Source organism: Mustela nivalis (genome assembly GCF_964662115.1).
Source record: "Mustela nivalis genome assembly, chromosome: 18".
In the NCBI taxonomy this organism is placed as follows: domain Eukaryota; kingdom Metazoa; phylum Chordata; class Mammalia; order Carnivora; family Mustelidae; genus Mustela; species Mustela nivalis.
In genome coordinates, this window is record NC_139037.1 from 6,815,350 (window position 1) to 6,838,656 (window position 23,307).

Consider the following 23,307-nt stretch of genomic DNA (forward strand, 5'->3'; position numbering starts at 1 on the left):
CTTTAGTTGGTCTGGTATCTGAGTACTCAAGGAGGTTTAGATCCTGCAAAGAGAACTCAAGAATGCACATCAAGTCAATCTTGCTTTTGTTTCAGGCTGACTGTCCCTGATACGATCAGACTATCTCCTGGCCTGATAATGGCTGTTTTATTCTTACATTCACTCACAAGATGGCTGGGGGCCTAAAATGACTTCCTATTGTCAAGAAAGCTAGGTCTTTCTGTTTCTGGGGACACATAACTCTTTCTGCTTACATTAACACTACTCCATTTTACAAATAAAGAAATTGAAGGGATGCCTGGGTGGCTCAGTCATTTAAGCCTCTGTCTTCAGCTCAGGTCATGATCCCAGGGTCCTGGGATACAGTCCTACATCAGGCTCCTTGCTCAGCAGGGAGCCTGCTTCTCCCTCTGTCTGCTGCTCCCCGGATTGTGCTGTTTCTCTCTGATAAATAAATAAATAAAAGATTTTAAAAAGAGAGAGAAAGAGAAAGAAACTGAAGCTCAGAGAGCTAACTTCCAAGCCACAGAGTTAAACGGTGGCAGAGAAGTAATGTAAACCTAGCTTATGAGAGGGGCTCAGTCAGTAGACCATGCAGTTCTTGATCTTGGGGGGTATAAATTCGAGCCTCATGCTTACAAAGTAATTTTAAGATTACTTAAAATTAAAATCCTTAAGGAGTACCTGGCTGGCTAAGTCAGTAGAACATGTATGTGACTCTTAATCTCAAGATCATAAGTTTGAGTCCTATGTAGGGTGTAGAGATTTCTTAAAATCTTAAAACAAAACAAACAAACAAAAAACCCCAAAACCTAGCTTGTGTGTCTATAGGATCCCAATCCTTACTTCAAACCATTTTGCGTCTTGACTCATCCACTGATTTTATTGATATGGAAAACATTTATTTATTGTTGGATGCTGTACTCTGTTATAAAAACACTTTAAAAGCATTATCTTATATACTTTAATCTTCCCTAAACTTCTAAAAGATGGAATTATCAACATCCACCCCCTTTTGTTTTTCAGGTAAGAAAGGCAGGCAGGAACAAAGCCCCCCACCCCCCAACCAAAGAGGAAAACAGCCTTAAAAGCATTTTACACCACCCTGGAAAGAGCCCTCCATTCTTTCCCACTGATGGATGACAAAAACCTGATTGAATGACAAATGCATGGGGGGTTTATCAGATTAAAACAACACAGCAAGCCCATAAAGACCCATAGATTTAGAAACTCCCCTGGCAAGCCCAGAGGTCTCCTCCCTCTTCAGGAGCTTCGAATTATCACTTGACTATTGCTCAGGAAACTTTGCTTTGCTGCCCACCACTCTTTGGTCAAAGTGTTGTGACCCAGAACCACAGGCACCAAAGGAAAAGGAAATCCTGTAACAACAACCTGTTCTCCATCCATGTCACCAGATATAGGTCTATTCCATTTTACTTTTTTTTTTTTTTTCCTTAAGTAGGTTCCATGCTCAGTGTGGAGCCCAGCACAGGGCTTGAACACACAACGCTGAGAACAGAGCTGAGCTGAGATAAAGAGTGGGATGCTTGGCTCACTGAGTTGCTCAGGCATCCTTAGTTCTATGTCATGTTAATGATACAACGACATTAAGACTGAATTAAAAGTCCAAATATAGGAAGAGAAGGGAATGAAGGGCAGAGTGAAATCAGACATGCCTGGATTCCAACTCTCATCCTTCCACCACTAGTTATGTCACTAGCTCTGTGACCTTGAGCCAATCCTTCATCCTTATCTGTAGAACGGAGACAGTAATACTTACCTCATCCAGTGATCTTGAAGGTCAATTGAGACAATGCAGTTGAGGTTCAACAGGCCCTAACTTAGCAAAGAAACTGAATGGTACTTCCATCCCTCCTTCAAATGCAAGGGCAGGGCAGGCACACACTCAGAAAGTGTGAGGGAGGGCAGGGCATCTAAACCATGGACCCCAAACCAGGAGGGGAGGCTCACGGAATGCCCTTACTTCCATCTTCTTGACACTGGGAGGTTTCCTCCTTTGCTCTTCTTCCATAGCTCTGCAGCCATTAACCAAAAATGCTAGGTACTGGTCCCATGACTACCATCAACATCATCATCCCTATCATAGGCATCATCCTCACCATCATCCCCATCATTATCACCAACATCACTATCGTATTCACATCATAACCATCATCCCACCATCACCATCATCACCAGCTCACCATTACCTGGCTGGGGAAATTGGACCAGTTCTATCTCTCAGACCTATTATGGGAAGTGATGGCCTCTGGGATCATGTTAAATCCAATCCAGCCTCCTACGCTGAGATTCCATAGTCTCTGAGACCTAGTCTCCCCTTTCGGTCCCACAGGGGGATCAGTTTTGGTGAGACAGCAGCAGCTGATGCTGCCCTTGGCTACATCATTGCCTTCCTGGTACTGCTGTCCACAGTGAAGCTTTGGCATCTGCTCAGGTTGAACCCCAAAATGAACATGATCACTTCAGCCCTGCGCCGGGCTTGGGGGGACATTTCAGGCTTCATTGTTGTCATCCTTATCATGCTTCTGGCTTACTCCATTGCGGTGAGTGGTTTCTTCAGTAAAACCTTCAAGGCTAGTCTCCTTGGAAGCAAAGGGAGTGGGGTGGGGGGTTGAGGGTTAGGGTTGAGAAGACTTCAGTACCTGAGGGAGATGATGGGGCTTCTAAGTCCAGGGCTTTTAAGCTGGGAGCTCATAAACTGGCCAACCCAAATGAAAAAGGCTAGAGACCTCAGATGGGTAAGAATGAGGAGGTATAGTCTCTACGACTGAAATGGCTAACTACCTCCAACAAAGAATTCCCTTCTGTATCTCGACCCTGTCTGGATGTGTCAGGTCTCCTGACATCCCAACTGCTCAGACATGCACAGAACATTCCCTCTGTGTTGGGGGATGTGGAGATGACTTGCGCAGATGGAGAAGGAAGAACAGACACATCTGCAGACTATGTCACTGCCTGATGCCTCGCACATGAGGCATGAACTTAATGGTGCCGAAAATCATTTCATTCAGTCCCTTGACAGTGAGAGGTGTTTGGCAATCAAATCTCTTCTGTGAATGAAAAAAATGTTGCACTATCAACTCTTTCATTTTCACTTAATGTGAGAAACAAAGACCCTCTGCCACATTTTGATCTCCATCTAAATATGCCCCAACCTCTCCAAGTCCACATTCCCCATAGTACCAGGGCCCCCACTCCTCTCTGACCCTTCACCCAATCCTGACCCACTCACTACCCCAACTCTTCTCCCAGTTCTCGCCTTGGCCCCATCCAGTCTCACATTCCATCATCCCTGACCACCCACTGGTGTTTTCCACGGCCTCTCTAACCCTCTCCCATTCCTCATCCTTTTTCTGTCCCTATTACCTCAACCCTGACTCCCTAGTCTCTGAGCCTACTCCATCTTCCTCTCTCACCCTGAGAAATGGGCGAGATATGTCGATGCAGTGATGAAGGGTATACGCTAAAAAGCTGGAGTCTGGTTTTATCAAAAATACTCCACCTGACCCTTCAGTTGACATGGATTTATTCAGTCCTCCATCTGAAGTGCAGAAGCTGGGGATACTGCAGTGTTCTCTGGGACCAGAAGTCACCCAACTCAGAGCCAAGGAAGTGTTGGGTCTCTGACACAATAGTGGAAATCTTTGGGGGGAAAGGAGGAGGAAATAGCTGTGTGGGGGTGTAAGGCCCAGGCAGAAACCTGGGTTCGGTTTTGTTATGCAACCCAACTCCCCGAGAGCAAAAAGGTTGGGGCCTAAAGGAGCCTAGTTTCATTGTGGATTCTTAGAGCAGTCATCTGAGTGAACATAACAGTGGCTTAATGGGTGATGCCTGAGCCCCAGAAATGCATATTCATTCCTTACAGAACTGGGTATGTACACACACCCACCTGCAGGCCCTTGTAGGAACTGGCATTAGGGGTACAGCTAGGCCAAGGATATGGCTGACCCAGAACACTGACTTTACTGTCAAACAATAGGCGTTGGGGGTGGAGTGGGGAGGTCACTTGGTTTCTTTCTGTGTTCACAAGGACTCTTTCCATAACAGTCAAACTTAATATTTGGTTGGAAACTCCATTCCTACAAAACTCTCTTTGATGCAGCAGAAACGATGATCAGCCTTCAGCTAGGAATCTTTAACTATGAGGAGGTAATGGGGTGTGGTGGGTTGGGGGTGGGGGACACAGACATTGCCATCTACATAAAGCCTTTATGAGAAAGAAAAAGCGCCCTCCTCAAATGCCTCCTCCTGGGTGGATGTTATCCCTTGAGTCCATGTCAGATAAGCACAGGGTAACTTTGGACAAATAAAATTGTTCCCTTTTCTCTAGGCAGATAGTCCCATACTAGGGCCCATAGCTCACCCTGGGGACACCTGCTTACAGGAGAACATCAGGCACTGGCTATTCAGGAGAGGGCTGTGCTGGTCTCTAGAATGTTCCTGGCCCTAGCCAGAAATGGTAGCCATATTTGGAAATGGTGGCAGTAGGGAGTAAGGGGTGCTGGCTGTCCTTTTTCCTAGCAGCTCTTGAGAACACTGCCCATTTTCTCAGCTGCCAGGCAGAAGCAGACCTTCCTGGTTCCAGGCCCTGTCTCATCTGGGAACCAGTTTTTCCTCTGAGGGTGCCTGGGGGAAGTGGCCACTAGGTCACAGGACTCCTGGGGATGAGTCTTGCTTTCTTCCCCACAGGTCCTGGACTATAACCCAGTGCTTGGCTCTTTCCTGATCGGGTCTTGCATCATTTTCATGACATTTGTGGTGCTGAATCTATTTATCTCTGTCATCCTGGTAGCCTTCAATGAGGAGCAAAAATATGATCAGGTGAGTCCCTTTGGTCTATTCTTCAATAGTCACTGACCTTGAACTAGGAAGAGATCGAGCAGCATTAGACATTATGGGTATTTGAGAGACCATTGTCGCCCAAAGCCCCTGTTTCATGGGAGGGGAAACAAGTCCAGAAGGAGGAAATTACTTCCCTGAGATTACAAGCAAATGAAGGGCAGACCAGAATTGGGTCTCCTGATTCCCAAGGCGGCACTCCGTTCACAACCCCAGTGATTCTGAGCCCTACTTGTACGTTAGAATCACATGGGGGCTTTTGGGACATCTGCCGCTGCTGCACTGGGACCAATAAACACAGAATCCCTGGATGAATGAGTAGAACACTGGTATTTTTGAAATCTTCCCATGTGATTTTAAAATACAGCCGAGGCTGAGAATCTGTTAAAAGATGATTAAAGCAGAAAACTTAGGCGATACAAACTTTAACACTTCATGAAGTGGACAGTCTCCATTCAGAGAAGTACAAATCGGGCGGAACACAGGAAGCTTTACAGGAGAAATAATAAAGAACAAGGAAGAGAAAAACTAAAAAATATATATATCTGATTGGCTGGAGCCACACAGTCAACCTTGTTTGGGGTAAGACAGAAGTATAGAGCCCAGAGGTGGCTTTGTGTTTGGGGACTGGCCGACCTGATATTCTAGGCAGGGGAGCATTTACAGAGACACCAAAAGTTCTGTAAGCTTCGGTTTGCTGTCATGGCACGCCAGGCAGAAGCAGCTCCATCTTGGGCCTAGAAATGTATTTCAACCAGTCATATGGTAACTGGTTTAAATTTTGAGAAGCCAGCAAACTATTTCCCAAAGCAGCTGCACTGTTTCACGTTCCCAGCAGCAATGCACAAGGGTCTTTGCACATACATTCCTAAGAGTCTCTGTTGGGGGTGAAAGAGGGAATTTTACCATTTTCGTCATAAGGGAAGAAGGAACCTCCTCGGGATAAAGGTGGGAACACACACCCTTGGGATTTGCAGAAGAAGGAGACTCCCAACACAAAGTTGACTAAATACCGAAGTGACTTTGGCAGAGACCGAACTGGACAATTATACCATGGTTTCTCCTTAGAAAGAAAGAGAAGCCTCCAAAGAGGATGGTTCTATGTACGTCACATGGTTCTTTTTCCCTCTTCAGCTGTCGGAGGAAGGAGAGATTGCTGATTTTTTGCTGATGAAAATACTAGGTTTCCTGGGGATTAAATGTAAAACAGAGGAGCCTGGAAACAGCAGTGAGCTGCCCAAGTAGCGGGTCAGAGGCCTGGCCCCCTCCACCTGCACCAGCTGCACCCAGTGGTTAAGCTCTTCATCCAAATATAAGCAGTTATAGAAGGGGAAGGCCAAAGCCTCAGACCTATGTTTACTGGTGATTCTACATTCTCTCTGGATGTTTTCCTGTGTGCATAGAAAAGGCATCGCATCCGGCAAATGAAAAAATAAGAAAAATATATAGAGAGATATGTGCAATTGTCATTACTGTGATAGACTGTTTGTTCAAATGTATTTCCTTCTAGAAATAAAACGAATATTGTCTGGAGTTTGGGAAAAATAATGTCTGTGAACTATTTAATCTTCTTGGTTGGTCAGGGATTGTTTCTGAATGATTCTAGTTCAGAGTTTCCCAAACTGTGTTTGGGAAGAGAGGTTAATAGCCGTCATATAAATTGGCTACAGTTGCCAGAACAAAGTGGCACAAACTAGGTGGCTTAAAATAACAGATATTTATAGAAGCCCAAAATCAAGGTGTCAAAGGGGACATGTTCTCTTCTGGCTTTTGGTGTTCTTTGGTGTTCATTGGCCTGAGGATGAATCATTCTAATCTCTGTGTCATCACATGGCCTTCTTCCTTGTGTCTGTCCCTGTGTTTCTTTTCCTCTTATAAGTTCTCTAGCCATACTGGATTGAGGGCCCATCCTACTCCATTATGACTTCGTCTTAACTAATTATATCCTCAACAACCCCATTTCCAATTCTGATCTCATTTTGAGTATTGGGCGTTAGGACTCCAGTGTATCTCTGTAGGGAGCACAACTCAACATAACAGGTGTCATTCCCTCAGAAATGTTTCTGAATCAAAGAAATGTGAGAAACACACTTGTATAAAAGGTTATACAAGTTCTCTGGGATGGGAATTGTCATTGTTTTTAATTTGCTAAAAGGGCACTGCTGGGATGAGATGAACACAAGAGAGAAAGTGTATTGCTACTCCCAAACCTCTCTAACCCAGGGATCCAGTACTGCAGCACCTCAGTCAAAGCTAGTGTTCCTAAAAAAAAAAAAAAAAAAAAAAAAAAAAGCTAGTGTTCCTTAGAGGACACTACGGGAATTGTTGATCTACACCAGTGGTTCACAACCTGGGCTACACGCTAGAATCTGAAGACTTCATTCCAATACATGAGAACCTCTGGGCTAGGACTCAGGCAACAATAGTTTTAAAGACCAGGTGATTCCAATGAGCAGTCAGACTTGATAACCAGGCTCTAAATTCTTTGAACCACAGATCTAGACAATAAAAGGGTTGGTTTGTGCATGGGACACACCTCACATATCCTCTCCAGCTCACATGTCTGGGTCCTCCTCTTCAAATACCTGTGATAACAGATCCTCCAGGCTGCCTGCCCCAAATCCATCTCATGCTTTCCTCCTCACTGTTGGAACCCAACTTTGTTCTGGTAGACCTCTACCCTTTTCCCACATGACTCATGGGAAGGTGACCCTGTAGCGACCTAAGGTAAATCCTGATTTGTCTTAATAATCCATTCCCTTGATGTGAGGGAGTTAGGGTAGTCACATGACAAGTTCTAGCCAATGAAAACTGAAGTCTCCAGGATACTGCCTGGAAAGGTTTACTTGCTAATAAAGAGAGACACAGAGACGTGGGGTCTTATGCTGCTAGATATTGTCTAGTCTGATCAAGACTCCTGGAACTTTGGAGGCTACCTTGAAATCATGGGGAGCAATCCGAACATAACAGAGCAGAAAGATGAGAGGAACATGAATGCTTGATGACTGACTTAATCAATCCTGGAGTTGAACTACTGCCTTCTTTCTGGATGAGAACTTAAATGTCTTTTTATGACAGGTGAATCAGGATCCCACCCTGACAATAAAAACAAAACAAACACAAAAATACCCTGGATCCTTTATAAAGAGCCATACAACATGGACACTGGGGATTTCATCATCTTCTATACTACCAAAAGCCCATCATCCATTCTTTATTGTGTCAGGTATGAACACTAGCTTTATGTGCACAGATGTTCATCAAATAACCCATAGCAAGGTGTACACACATTCTCAATAGACTGGTACAGAGACCTACCCAGATAGGTACAGTCTGTTTTTGTATTTTTATTTTTTAAGATTTTATTTATGAGGGCGAGGGGAGAGGGATGTGGGGGAGAGAGAGCATGAGCCAGGGGAGAGAGAGAGTGAGAAGCAGACTCCTTGCTGAGCAGGAAGTCCAACTTTGGGCTCCATCCCAGGACCCCGGTATCATGACCTGAGCTGAAGGAAGATGCTTAATCAACTGAGCCTCCCAGGTGCCCCATACAGTTTGTTTTAAATAGGAAAAGTTCTAAGATCTGGAGAATTTCTAAGTTCTTCATCTCTCTCATCTTTCCCATCTACTCTACAGTCCTAAACTGACTGTAAATATCAAACTGGCAACTCCTTCAGTTGTATTGTTATGAGAGGAAAAAAAAAAGCTTTAAGACATGAGTGGGTCCCTTTTGAGGTGTTTGCAATTTTCAGGTGTCTGTACCAAACATGTTATGAGATGACCTTTCAAATCTCAAGCCATGGATGTTACAAAGGTTATCGGTTATGAAAAACAAATTTTTTTTGGTTATCCTAATGCTTATTAAAAAAATTGACACATTTCCTACTGTTTTAGTGGAAGGACATGTGATATTGTCCACAGACTGGTATGTGACCTTGTTTTTTCCACCAAATGCATTAATCAAACAAGGAATAAATATTTTAGGGCATGGTTTGCAGTATGCTATGATGGCTTACAAGAAAACAACAATAAAAACAGAATATTGACATTATAGAAGCTAGTCAAGATCTGGACTTTAGAGAAAACCACTGTGAGCCATCAGCTTCCCAAAGGGAGGCACATAGTAACAGAGTTTAAGAGCAGTTGACCTTGAATCCAACTAGAGGTCAAGTTCTGCTACTGCCATCTAATAGCAGCTTGAGCTATAAATGCTTTCCCCATTCCACTCTTGGGCAAGTCATTTAACCTTTCTGAGCCTCCAGTTCCTCACCTGTGAAACAAAAGTAATACCTATCAGAAAGGGGTTGGGAGAGGATTAAAAAGGTAATGTTTACACAGTCCCTGGTACATAGCAAGGGAAAGGAAGATGGAATATGACAGATGCGCTGACAGTGCTTATTTTATGAGTGGGGTAGAAGCTCAGTGCAACAGCATGGGTCTTCTAAACAACCCCCCCCCCCCACCAGACACACACATCACTTTAAGGTGCCTACCCTGTAATAATGAAGATGTGCAGCTTGAGGTGTTTCTCTGGTGTTTCTTTGCTGATTCCTGCCCACTCCATAAAATTTGTGTTGAAGGTAAGGTCTCTCCCAGAACTTAATCATTTTCCCCAGAACTTGATTATTTTGTCTCTTGAATGGGAACATGTCTTCTGCTTTTCTGGAAAGGTCTTGGTCATGGGGCTGGCTACTTAAGCAAGGAACTGACCATGGTAGGTTTCAGCTTTTGATTGCTCCTGCATTAGCTAACTGGCTTCCACGCATCCACCAACGAGACATTTCCGACCCTTAGACAAGTCCTTGCACCTCTATGAGCTTCATGATTCTGTCTGTCCCATTTGGGGTACCTAAGCCTCTTGGGAACTGTAAAGTAATAAAGTTGGGTTCCTGGATTGTTTCCAGTATTTTTAAGTGTCAAAAAGACACTGTGCACGGATGCGCGCCCATCGGGAACCCTTCTCAATGCCCCCTAGTGTCTCTCACTCTGGCAAAGCTGGAACTGCTGACTTTGCACTTTCACTTGCCGGAAAGCGACTCCCGGGGACGAGGTCCAGTCCCGCCCCACTCGCCCCCTCCAACCAGCTACTGAGCTTTGGCCCCGCCCCTCGCCCCCCCACCCCTTCCGGGCCGCAATTCTTCTGTATATCCCCGCCCCTCTCGCGCTTGTCCCCCTATCCAGGGCCGTGCCTGGCCTGGAATCCCCACCCCTGCCCCTACCAAGCACCACCCTCCTACCAGCCAGCTCGCTCCGGCTCGCTCCGGTCCGGGGCCGCCCCCGCCCCGCCCCTGCCGGCCGGCTGGGGTTCCCGAACGGCTTGCACTACGACCCCCGCGCGTCTGTGAACATGGCGCTGCGAGCCTTGCGGAGCGTGCTGGCTACGGCCTGCAGCTTGCGCGTCACGTCCGCGCCCACCGCACCCTGCCTGCTGCGGCCCTGGGGACTGAGGACCGGTACCGTCCGGACACTGCGCACAGGCTCGGCTCTGCTCTCCGGTAAGCGCAGGCAGGCACGTGGGGAGAGCCGGGCTGCTTGGGGCGACGGAGTTGGGCGCCTCCCTCCCCCCCGGTCGCTCCTTACCTCGATTCCCCGGTGCTGACCACCTGGGTTAAGCGAGGTGTCCCCTGCCCTCGCTTCTCCTGGGATCCCTAGTCGCATGGCCGATGCTGCAGCCTTTGTCCTGCGGGTTGGAGAGCCAGGAGGAGGAAGCCTGGAGCACACGCGCGGCAGCCGAGTGCAGGCTTGTTCCAGCGGGAGCTCGGGCCGCTCGCTGCTGGAGAACCGTGCAGTCATCGCTAAACTCCTTGGCAACCTTAGGTTATCTCTTGCGCGTGTGTGTATCGTGGGCCCTAAAATTGGAGACATGGTAGGCTTTAGTTTGCTACATGGACTGTCACTGAGAACTCTGTGAAGTAAAACAAAAGCAAGAGCACTTAATAAAATTAAAGCACTGGAGCTAGATTTTTACTAGCAAAAGTGAGCTTAACTTTGAATGCTCGGCTGTTTCCTAAAAACAGTGAGATAAAGTCTTTTGGACCCTTACATTATGCTAAAGTCTATACTGAGTTATGGATGTGTTGGGACAGAAATGATGCCTCACATAGACATGCAGTTGAAGTAACTGGGGGCCCTGCCCACAAATGTCTTAGTCATCTGTGCTACTTTATACTTTAGCACAATTATTGCAGCGGGAAAAGTTTTCTAACTGCGGGCACAAATGCTTGGGATGCTAAGTGGACCTCCAAGAACTCGGGCTTCTTTCTTAGCGGTGCATAGGCCTGTGATGGCTGTTGTCTCATTAAGTTCACTGTTTCTAGAAACCTGTTTGGAAATGGAAGTCTTGATAACATTGATTTGTTACAGCCTGAAACATAAAGATGCTTTTCTCCTGTTGCTAATGTATTCCTTTAGTTCTGCTGGTGACACGTATCAGTAATTACCTATTTGAATACAAAGGGGAAAGCACGTCTCAGAGAAGAAATGAATTTCAAGGTTTTTTTTTTCTTTTTGTTTTTGTTATTCAGTGTGGCGCTACTGCTGGCATTTTGCAGTTTCCAGTTAGCTAGTTAAATATTGTCCAAAACATCAATACCCCTGATCTGGTTGAAACACCAAGGTTTTTAAGAACAGAGAGAGACCCAAGTTCCCATTTTGATCCTACCTCTAATAAGCTATGTGATCTTGGGCAGAGTCACTTAACTTCTGTTTCCCTCATCAGAAAAATGGAAATGATAATAACCTCTACCACAGAGAGTTGTTGGGAGGATGAAATGAAATAATGTAACCGCTGTACATATAGCCTGACACATAGTAAGTACTTGGTAACCCGCTGTACATATAGCCTGACACATAGTAAGTACTTGGTAAATGTTACTCATTTTTAAATATTATAGAATCAAGTAGGTAAAAATTGGCCAATATTTGTTATCTGACTAGTGATTGGAATAGTTGTGGGTTTTGGTGGGGTTTTGTTTGTTTGTTTTTGTTTTTGTTTTGTTTTTTAAAGATTTTATTTATTTATTTGACAGACAGAGATCACAAGTAGGTAGAGAGGCAGGCAGAGAGAGAGGAGGAAGCTGGCTCCCTGCCAAGCAGAGAGCTGGATGTGGGGCTCGATCCCAAGACCCTGGGATCATGACCTGAGCCTAAGGCAGAGGCTTTAACCCACTGAGCCACCCAGGCGCCCCTGTTGTTTTTTTTTAAGTAAGCTCCATGCTTGCTTACCCCATTCAAGTGCGGCTTGAACTCAGGACCCTGAGATCGAGTCGCATGCTCACCTATTGAGCCAGCCAGGTGCCCCTTGACTAATGACTCTGAAAGGAGGAAAATGCATACTTTTCATAAATTACTGAAAACGCTTCATTTTGAAGCAAAAAATGATGTTCTTAAAGACTCAGTAAGAAAGTAATTATTTACCTAATCTGTCCACTTTTTTCCTGTTGGGCTTGAGGGTTTAAAGGAGAATTAAAATAATCATTGTCTTTAGCCTAAACAGCTTGACCTTGTAAATAGTCTCCCGGACTTTGAAATTAGTTGGACTTAACATGGATTTACCTTATGATGTTGCTGTCTTTCCTCTAAATTTGTGGTTGCTGAATCGTTAAACTGAGTGTGTGTGAGCAGCCAGGTGCCCCTTGACTAATGACTCTGAAAGGAGGAAAATGCATACTCCTAGGATTATCTTTACAATTAGGCAAGATGCCAAGGCCAAAATTGAGACAGTAGTCTCAGAGAAGTCATATTTATTGTTGTCTGCCCCTAGACTAAAGAAAGTTTAAAAAACTTTATTTAAAGTTCTTGTAATTTGTATTGTAATCGGCCAGCTCTAGAGTTGTAACAGAGTGGTAGGGAGAACTGACTGTAGCCAAGTACCTATACAGATTATTTTGCTCAGAATCTACTTAATTAAAACCAAAGAATTACTTCACTCCTTAAACCTCTGAGTGCTTACTGTTTGGTAAGCACTATGTTTGAACTGGGAATACAAATGAAAATGAGATAACCTATGCTTTTGCTTGCCTTGTACTTCATCTCCTTGCTGGGGAGAATGGATAAAAGCACTAGCTCCTTCAGTGCTGGGTGTTGTAGGGTCAGGATCTGGGGAGAGTGGTACAGAGTGCTGTGGGAGCCAGCTGGTTGACCTGGGAATCTTGGAGAGCTCCAGAAGGCTTCTGGCAAGAAAGAGCTTTTAAATTTGAAGTAGTCAAGAAAAGGCAGTGTGGGGAGAGAGTTGTAGTTAGAACACAAAGTTAAACTTTATGGAAAGATCAGATTGACCTGAAGCATTTTAGCTATTTGAAGTGGAATGAAGCAAAGCAAGTTGCCTTTGTGAGAGATTTTACAACTTCTTCCAGTGAAGAATATGAAATTAAAGTTGTTTAATGATTAGGAGAAAAAGAAAGCAGTAAGTTACATTCTGCTGTGGATCAGAGCTGTGTAATCAAAGCATTTTAATGCTGTTTTAAGGACAGCTATCTTTGGGGTAAGGTATATGAGTGAACCAGAAAGGCATATTCTAAAACAGCATTTGAATTGATGAACCATTGTCCTATTAACTTCTGAGGCACTGTTTTTGGAAAAATATTTGGCCTCAGAAAGTAATACATATATTTAAGAAGATAGTATATGCTTTTTAAAAAATTGTTCTTTAAAGCAGGTACTATGAACATTAAATTCTAAATAGCTTTTTTTCACATGTCTTGAACTTTAATCAGTTTTTTTTTCAGGAATCCTTGACTAGTTCGGCCATGTCTTTGAAGAGAAGACGCTCATAAAGCCAAGGGCTAACCTGTCCATTGAAGGTTGAGCAGAGCTTGACTTTCCAGCAGTTAATGCCTTAGCTCTGAGGTGACTGTTGAGTTCTGGTCTTATAGTTTGCTTCTTTAAATAAATGATAGTAGCCACTTTCTTCAAGGGCAGGCTTAAATTCAATGAAAATGGAATTTTAGTAACTTAATCAAATTATAGTTTTTGGTCAGTTTCATTCATGTAAGATTCCACTTTATAACCAAGTTGCAATGAAACCCTCTTAGGTTAACTCTACCTAAAAAGGTACATTTTTTTTTTCTTCAGGTTAAGTAATCTATGCTCATTTATGAACACTTACAAGCATTATGAGCAAATTTATGCCTCCTCACCCCAAGTCTACAGAGGGATAGACTACCTTCTGTAAGACAGACCAGTAATAGATGAGTATACAGTTGAAGTACGCTCCAAAATAGTTTGTATGAGTGATTTAGACTGATGTTGGAATAACCAAATCTCCAAAAGATACAAAAGGCGTTCATTCACATCAAGCCATCTTCGCCTAAATGATGGTACTTGTAAGAAGATGTTCCGTCTTTACATGTGATCTGGTTTTTCCTGGGCAGTGTGTTACCGAAAGGCAGTGTCAGTAAATCAAACACAAATACTGGGAAGGTCTTGCTTTTTGACAGTATTGATATGAAAAGTGCTTTTGAAGAAGTGATCCCACTGATTTTCTGAAATATTGGTCTTCTGTTTTAGTGCGTAAATTCACAGACAAGCATGAATGGATAACAACAGAAAATGGTATTGGAACAGTGGGAATCAGCAATTTTGCACAGGTATTGGATTGTCTTGAAATACTTAAAACGGTCTCCTCTTGCCTAAATTGGATTGCTCTACCTTTTAAAAAAAATTGTTTATTCTGTCCCTTGTTATTTTGGGCCCTTTAAAGAACATCAATCAAGTAAACAAGCAAAAGATAAGTTAGGGCAGTATAAAGTGTTTTAAGAGATTATTAAAAGGTTAACACTTAGAAGTAAAAATATACCTTATTCAGGAAAGAAATGTGTTTCATGTTGGGGCAGTTAAGGGAGAAAAAAAGAGCAGGCAGAAGGTGTGGGAGTGTTGATGGCGTTTGTGGACACTGTGATATGTGCATGACCCTGGGGATAAAGAGGGAAAACCTAGACTGGCACAGATTAGACAAAGGCAAACCATTTATGTAGCCAATATTTTTCTCTTAATTTCGCTATTCCCACTGATCCCATATTGAGAAATTATACAGAAGGAAATGAGAAGCCAGATAGCAAGTATGGACTCATACATGATTTCCCATTGGGGTAGGAAGGGAAACTGTAACTGAAAGGAGTATATAGTATTCTTCAGAAGTGTTGGAATATCAGGTATTGAGCATCATTGACAATTGTATCTTCACTGACCTGTGTACCTACTGAGGCCCAGTACACGGTATTGTGTACAATGCTGTACAAGTGTTGTCTTCCCCTCCTGGAGTTTATCTATGAGGGGAATCATCTACGTGGAAAATGACACACAAAACATTACATGATGGATGACCTGAGTAGTACAGGGGTTGTAACTCACCTAATGGAGAGCTTACTTCTTAACTTGGAGTCAAAGTCTTTCAGAGAGTGCAAGGACTATTATGTACAGATCAGTGGGAAGGATTTCAGCAAATACTGCAGGCAAAAGGGCCTAATAAGCAAAACTGTGGAGGTGGAAAAGCACAAGGTGTGTTTGTTTTCAGAGGAGCTAGTATCTGGGGTGAGGGGAATATGGTTTGTGACACTGCTGCTTGTGGACCAGGCTAGCTGTTCTGCGTTTTTTGAAGGGTTGTAAGAAAAACTAAAGAATGTGGCTCCTGGGGTGTAAAATACATACTGTCTGAATTATAGAAGGTTAGCGTTTGATTTGTTTCTATTCACTGGAAGGTTTAATTTGATTTCTTAAAGGTTTGTGTTTTGTTTGTTTTAGGAAGCTTTGGGAGATGTTGTTTACTGTAGTCTGCCTGAGGTCGGGACAAAACTGAACAAACAAGGTGAGTATTTTTCTCATCTTGGTATATTATTCATGCCATATGTTTCCTTTATCTTGAATAATAACTTATTTGCACCTAGGACCAGTTAGAGTGCTTTTTATCCAAGTAACAGAAAACTCACCTAAAAGATTGCAGTTGGGGTTTATCTCCTTCAAGAAGTCTGGAGATAGGTGGAAACGGGATTAGCTCAGTGGTACAGTGGAGGGTCATCAAGGACAGGACCTCTTTTTCATGCTTTTTCTGCGTCATTGTGTCAGAGGTCACAAAATGGCAGCAAAATCCTCAAGTATGACTTTGTCATATGGCCATATCCAATAGTAGGATGAGAAGGTAATATTTGTTTTTCTTTGGAGCCAGTAAAGAATCTTTTTCTAAATATCTTGGACAATATTGGCCATGTTTTTTCTACTTAAACTTTCCCCAGTCATTTATCTCGTTTGAACTTTTTCTGCTTTCTGGTTCTCATATTATATTAGGTCATATCTTCCTTTTTGAAGGTCTTCTTAGGAACATTTTCCGGTCATAATAAGACCCTTGTGATTAATAATCTTTATCTGTTCATTTTTCTGTGTTCTGGGCATCAGAGATCAGTTGTTCCTTTCTCATAATGTTTTGTACCCACTCTGCTTCTCTCAAGCAAGAGATCCTGATTTGAACATCTCTTTACAAAAAATGAGCAGCATGAACCTGCTTTCTGTGGTTAAAAAACTTATGTTAACGTAAATATCCCTAAGAAGTACTTTAGACTTTTCTGATAAAGGCTTTTATAAAATTGATGTAAAATTTACATAGTGAATTCATGAAGTGTATAATCCAATGCGATTAGTCAAACACTGTAAACCTTGTCAATTAAAACCCTTCTTGAGACAACCTATTCTCTGATTTCTGTCACCATAGGTTAGTTTTGTGTGTTATTTTTCTTCAGTCAATTAAAACCGTTCTTGAGACAACCTGTTCTCTGATTTCTGTCACCATAGGTTAGTTTTGTGTATTATTTTTCTTCATTAAAGGCACCACACAGTTTTTATATTACGTCTGGCTTTTTTGGTTCAATATTATGACACTGAGGTTTATGTTGAGTGATCAGTAGTTTACTTTTTTATTGCCGAATATTGTACCATTATGTAATCTTTTCATCTTTTCTCCTGTTGATGGATTTCTGTGTTATTTTTAGTTTTTAGCTATTAGAAATAAAGCTGCTGTAAACTTTTTTGTAGAATGGTTTTGGTAGATGTCTTCATTTCTCTTGGGTGGGTGTTTATGTATATGTGTATGTGTATGGAATTTCTGGCTTGTAGTGTAGTAGTTGTATGTTTAGCTTCGTAGGAAACCGCCAGTTTCCCAAAGTAGCTGTACTATTTTACATTTCACCAGCAATATGAGAGTTCTAGGCACTGCATATCATCCCACTGTGAAATGACAAATTATTCTTGAGCACCCATCCATGTGCTTTGCTACTCCTCTTTTTTTGTTTGTTTATAATCTCTAGTCAAGCCTTTACCAAATTTATTTGGGTTGTCTTCTTACCATTGATTTTTAAGCATTCTGTATATTTTTTTAATAGTTTTTGATTTTGCCTTATCATTTTCATAACTTTTTTTATAAGCTTTAATTTTTAACAAGTCCAAATTATTAGTGTTTTTATTTATGTATAGAACATTGCATCTTTTCTAAGAATCTTTGTCTCCCTGGTTCCCATCCTATATACCCTGCAGCTATGGGATATTTAAAATTTTCAACCTTTTTTGGACACCACACACTGATAGCTCAGTAGAGTTAGTTCCAATATTAGATTAGATTAGGTGTTATCTTGAGTAATGTGTCTTTGAAGCAAATACTGCATGAAAGTAAACAAGGATCATAACACAGTGGTTGGTGTTCAGTCTGATTCCCTGATGGAGAAGTTGTAGAGTATGCAGCAGACACACATTATCAGTAAATAGGTGTAGTTTAAAATGAAAAATATGTTACTAAAATCTTAGGGCAGTATAAACTGAGAAAGTTTGACCAGCTGGGGCATATACCAAGTTTGCAAAGGTACTCTCCATGTTTTTTTCTTAAAACTTGTCATAGTTTTTGCTTTCATTTTGGGCCTTATTAAATTCAGTGATTCTTAACATTTTCTAGATTCCTTTGGATCTTCTGTGTCAACAGTACTGTAATCCGTAAATACAGAGCTTTAGGGGTGCCTGGGAGGCTCACTGGGTTAAAGCCTCTGCCTTCGGCTCAGGTCATGATCCCATGTCCTGGGATCAAGCTCCACATGGGGCTCCCTGCTCCGCGGGGAGCCTGTTTCTCCTATCTGCCTGCCTCTCTGCCTACTTGTGATCTCTGTCTGTTAAATAAATAAATAAAATCTTTTTTAAAAAGTAAATAAATTAATAAAAAATAAAGAGCTTTATTTCTTTTCAGTCTTTATGCATTTTCTTTTTCTAGCCTTATTGCACAGCCCTGAGCTCAGTATGATGTTGTATAGAAGCCGTGAGGTAGACATCATTGCCTTGGCCTTGTTCCTGATCTTGAGAATTCATTAAGATTTCATCATTTAGGCATGATAGTTCAACTGGATGCTCATTATCAGAGGAGGAGGTTCCTTTCCATCTAGTTTGCTGACTGTTTTTAATCATTTATGGATGGTAAATTGTTGAATTTTGTCACATTTGTTTTATCCATCTTACTAACTTCGCATAAGGGTTTTCTCCTTTATTTTGTTAATATGATGAATAAGGTTATTTCAAAATGTTTAATCAGACTTGCCTTCCTGGTAGTTGTGATGCAAAAATTATCTTTTAAAATATACTGCAGGATTTGATTTGCTAATTAATCATTTTTATATTAATATTCATGAGAGATACTGGTCTTTTATAAAGGCTTTGTCAAATTTTGGAATTAGTTATATTGACTTGCTTTTTTTTTTTTAAGATTTTTATTTATTTGTTAGAGTGAGAGCGAAAGAGAGAGAGAGCATACTTTCATAAGCAGGGGGGAGCATCAGGCTTTCTGAGAGAATGTGCAAGATTGGTATTATTTCTTCTTTAAATGTTTCATATAATTAACAGTTAAATCTTGAGTCAGATGATTTCTTTCTGGGAAAGTTTTTGATACAAATAAGGTTATTCATATTTTGTACACCATTGTTGGTTTTGTTATGTTTTGGGGGGAATTTTTCCATGGTATGTTGTCAGATTTAGTAGTAAAGATGTGGCAATTTGTGTGTTTTCTCTCTCTTTTTTAAAATCAGTCTTGTTAGCTATTTATCAATCATACTAATCTTAAAGAAGCAAATTTTTACTGGTAATTTTTTTTATAGTCCATTTATTTTGTGCTCAAATCTTTGTTTTCTTCCTTCAACTTAGACTGAAGGTGCTCTAATTTTTCTTAAGGTAGAAAATTTAGTAAGTACTTTTTACCCATACTGTAAAATACTGTCTCCCTTGTGGTGGGTAGCAACTAAAATCTAAGTTTAATTCTTTTAGCCTTAGGTGGGACACAAGGTGTGCATGCATGGCTCAGGCATCATTCAGAGAGACTTGGATAGAGTTTATGCACAAGATTTGTGGCTCTCCCTTATTTAGTCTCTTTCTTTTTGGAATTTCCCACCTCACTTTCCAGTAGTTACAGTGGCCTCAGCTTGTCTTCTGGTTCCTTATGCCAACTAAGACTGAGATTTTCTCTCAGAATTTTGGCTGCCCCAAATGACAGGTTGGTGCCTGTCTTCAAACCAAAGGCCTTTTTTTTTTTTTTTTTAAGTCACTATTGTCCCTTTCAAGTATTATCTCCTTCCCATGAACTGACTGCTTTTGTTCATTTTCTAGTGTCTTTAGAACCCAGGTCACTGATTTTTAAGATGTTCTTTGTAAATGAGGCCTAAAGAATAATTTCCTTCCAAGCACTATTTTAGCTGTATCCCACATACTTGGGTATATGGTATTCTCAGTATCATTCAGTTCAGATCACTCAGTGTTGTCCCACAGGTGACTAAGTCTCTTAAATTTTCAGTCTTTCATTTCAATCAAAAGGCTGAAATATGGTTGAATTCAGGTGCTCTTTGTTGACATTCACTGACCCTTCTGTTGTTCCTGTCTTCCAGTGAATTTCATTTTAGGTATTACACGTTCCAGTTCTAGGATGTCCATTTTTAAAATTTCCATTTCTTTGCAGGTATTCCCCCATGTGTTCACATGTGATGATCTTTTTAAAGTTATTTTAGGTTCTCTCCTTATTCCATTATGTGGGTCTGTGGTCATTTTGGGATCTGTTAACTACTTTTTCTTAACCATGGCTCCCTTCTTTAAGGATTTCAGCCCTCAATTTCCAGCTACCTTGGCAGAGTCATGTTCCATCCTTCGACCTCTCAAGCAAGCGATACTGGTTTTCTCTGTGTTCTGGTTACACTGTGTGCTTTGAATGGGGCAGTGTTGTCAGTACAAATTATATAAATGAAGATCACACCCATTTGGGGCTCCTTTTAAGGACCAAAGGACTCTTCCTTTGGTCACTCTTCAGAGCCTTCATATTTGTTTTTTGTTTTATTCAGAGTTTATAATTATTATCTGCAAGAAGGGTGGTCTGATGAGGTAGTTCACCAGTACTAGAATCTCCTAAAATTTTCATTTACTTTTTCAGAGCCATGGTAAATTGAAAGAAAATTGAGTTTTACTGGGTTTCAGAACATCTGCTATTCAGATACATCGCCATTTGTTGTTGACTCTGTCTAAAACAGGTCTACTTTATTGAGAATATTTATACTCTAATCACAGGTGCTATGAGCATGACAAAGTCTATGATTTTTAAAATATATTTGGAATGTTTTGGAGCGCTTGGGTGGCTCAGGTCATGATCTCAGGGTCCTGGGATCAATCCCTGTGTCAGGCTCCCTGCTCAGCGGGAGTTCTGCTTCTGCAACCTGCTCATGCTCTCTCTCGCTATCCCTCTCTCTCACAAATAAATAAGTAAAATCTTTAAAGATATTTAAAATGTGCTATCATGCCTATATTAAGGGTGACCACTTCTCCGTATTTTATATTTTCAGGTCATTGACTTTTGATATTTTTTTAATTTTCTCAATTCAGAGGAGTTTGGTGCTTTGGAAAGTGTGAAAGCTGCTAGTGAACTCTATTCTCCTCTGTCAGGAGAAGTAACTGAAATTAATGAAGCTCTTGCAGAAAATCCAGGACTTGTCAACAAATCTTGTTATGAAGATGGTAAGTTGTTGCTAGAAATTTTTTCATAGGATTATTGCTGCAGTTAACATTTAGAGTTTCAAGCGAGCTTTAGCAGATAGTAACTCCATCTTTTTCACTTTTTAATACTAAATAGGGATGTTTTACTTTAAAAAAGGGAAACACAGAAGCTGAATATGTAAGGTTAGGTTTAGATCTCTGTCAAATAAAGCATTGCCTTATTTATAGAGCTCTTAGTGTTTCAGGTGTAGACTTTTTATGAACACTTGCAAGTATTTATGTCTTCACACATAAAGGTGTCCAATCATATTGTGTGGTATAGGTGGTAATAGAATAAAACTTCGCCATTTTGTACACGAATTGCCAAATTAAGATTAGCTTGTAGTTCTGTGTTGCCTGTCACCTAGCCTTTCTAACTCTAGTAGTGCTTTCTGCTGCCAGCTCCCCTTTACCTCAGCCGTTAGAGTGTCGGTGTTCCTTCTGTTAAAGAAAGATATCCCTGGTCTTGTGTGTTTGGATCCCTCAGTGTTGCTGATAGATAGGACAACTTGAGGTCTTGTTTTTTGTTTTTTTGTTTTTAATTTTTAAAAAGTTAATTCTAGTATTGTTAACATATAGTGTTTATATTAGTTTCAGGTATACAATACAGTGATTCAGCAGTTGTGCACTTTTTACCCATAGCTTATCATGATAAATATACTCTTTAATCCCGATGCCACATTTCACCCATCCTTCCACCCACCTTGCCCTGATAATCATCAGTTTGTTCTCTAAACTGAAGAGTCTCTTATTTTTTTTCCTTTGTTTTGTTTCATAAATTCCACATATCATGGGTGCCTGGGTGGCTTAGTCGGTTAAGCATCCAACTCTTGACCTCACCTCAGGTCTTGATCGGGGTCATGAGTTCAAGCCCCATGTTGGGCTCCATGCTGGTTGTGGAGCTTACTGTAAAAATTTCACATATGATTAAAATCCTGTGGTATTTGTCTTTCTCTGACTTATTCTGCTTAACATTATACTCTTTAGCTCCATCCATGTTATTGAAAATGGCAAGATTTTATATTTTTCTTTATGGCTGAGTAATAATCCATTCTGTACACATCAACACATATGCATAACCACATCTTCATCCATTCATCTGTTGATGGACACTTCGGCTGATTCCATAATGTGGCTAATTGTAAATAATGGTGCAGTAAACATAAGGGTGCATATAGCATTTTGTATTAGCCTTTGGATCCTTTGGATACTCAGTAATGCAATTACTGGATCGTAGGGTAGCTCTAATTTTAGCTTTTTGAGGCCACTCCATACTGTCTTACAGTGGCTGCATCAGTTTGTATTCCCACCAACAATGCATAAAGGTTCCTTTTTCTCTACATTCTAGTCAACACTTGTTTTTTGTTTTATTTTAGCCATTCTGACAGGTGTGAGGTTAAGAGTTCTTAAACTTTTAGAGTAGAATCTATGTACTTGCATTCTTTTCAGTTGTGATATGCAAGGATGTTAACTGAATTCTTAAGGCTAAAATATAAAGCTCCTTAAACAAGTAATGAGTGATTTACATAAAGAATACTAGATTAATTATGAGGCTCAAAAATTTCACATTTTGAATGAACTTTTACTCTTTAAAAAGGTTATTTGGAATATGATACTTTTTTTTGGTTGCAGGTTGGCTGATCAAGATAGCACTCAGTAATCCCTCAGAACTGGATGAATTAATGAGTGAAGAAGCATATGAGAAATACATAAAATCCATTGAGGAGTGAAAATGGAACCCCTAAATAAACTAGTATGAAACAACTTAATCTAGCATAGTTGTCTTAAATTAGTGGTAAACAGAGGATTTTAAAATAGCAACTATTGACAATAACAGTAGAAAAAGAAACTACTTGCAACAATGCTAATGGAAGAAAATACCCCTTAACTTTATAATGACTGCAGAAAACACAGTATGCCTCTGTTTTGCAACACCATATGATTTTTATGCTCCAGTTATGATATGCAGAATCCTGAAATTATCTGTGGTTAAAAACTAGTTTTAAAAATCATGTAATTGAAGGACGACATTGTTACATTAAGCCTTAGGGAATACTGTTTAACTTTCTTACATCTATCCCTGGATGGGGATCAAAATACTTAAATAATCTTTCCATTGGAAATAACTGGCAGTAGAGAAAGGTTTGTTAGTTGTTCAGTGTCAGATAAAAACAATACTACCTTAATTTTGCAATATACTGCACTTGCTGGTGCTATTTTTATACAGTGAAGCAACAGCTTTGCAGGAAGATAAATCGTTTAATAATAAAACATTCAACTTTCTTCATTAATCATATTTTTTTGTTTTGCACTTAATATTTCATTTAATGACTCTGCTACTATTTGTGAAAATGCTCCTTTTAACAAATGCTGATTTTAACTTATAGAAAGTTACTTTTTTTAAAGGAAATTTAAGCCATAACA

At 40.9% G+C, this 23,307-nt stretch overlaps 2 protein-coding genes and 1 long non-coding RNA gene across 6 annotated transcripts in view; 2 read left to right on the forward strand and 1 right to left on the reverse strand.

Annotated features, from left to right (window-relative positions):
• Positions 1-6,405, forward strand: part of LOC309853205 (polycystin-1-like protein 2) — a 160,645-nt gene extending 154,240 nt beyond the window's left edge. Inside the window, exons 41-44 of the mRNA XM_082711039.1 lie at positions 2,354-2,564; positions 4,069-4,170; positions 4,711-4,842; positions 5,995-6,405. Of these exons, the coding sequence (XP_082567165.1) occupies positions 2,354-2,564; positions 4,069-4,170; positions 4,711-4,842; positions 5,995-6,105 (556 nt within the window). The 3' untranslated portion in view covers positions 6,106-6,405. The remainder of the gene's footprint in view (positions 1-2,353; positions 2,565-4,068; positions 4,171-4,710; positions 4,843-5,994) is intronic.
• LOC309853212 overlaps positions 1-23,307 on the reverse strand; it is a 45,667-nt gene that overhangs the window by 21,579 nt on the left and 781 nt on the right. For 3 of the 4 annotated variants that reach the window (XR_014305573.1, XR_014305574.1, XR_014305575.1), the window contains exon 2: positions 10,438-10,706. This is a non-coding gene — a long non-coding RNA (uncharacterized lncRNA). Of the gene's footprint in view, positions 1-855; positions 2,664-10,437; positions 10,707-23,307 lie in introns of those variants that run through there. The other variant, XR_014305576.1, reaches the window with a different exon arrangement.
• Positions 9,954-22,647, forward strand: GCSH (glycine cleavage system protein H). Its single transcript, XM_082711057.1, has 5 exons — positions 9,954-10,352; positions 14,365-14,444; positions 15,598-15,661; positions 20,734-20,865; positions 22,516-22,647. The coding sequence occupies exons 1-5, from the start codon at positions 10,205-10,207 to the stop codon at positions 22,611-22,613; spliced, it is 522 nt and encodes a 173-aa protein (XP_082567183.1). The 5' UTR covers positions 9,954-10,204; the 3' UTR covers positions 22,614-22,647.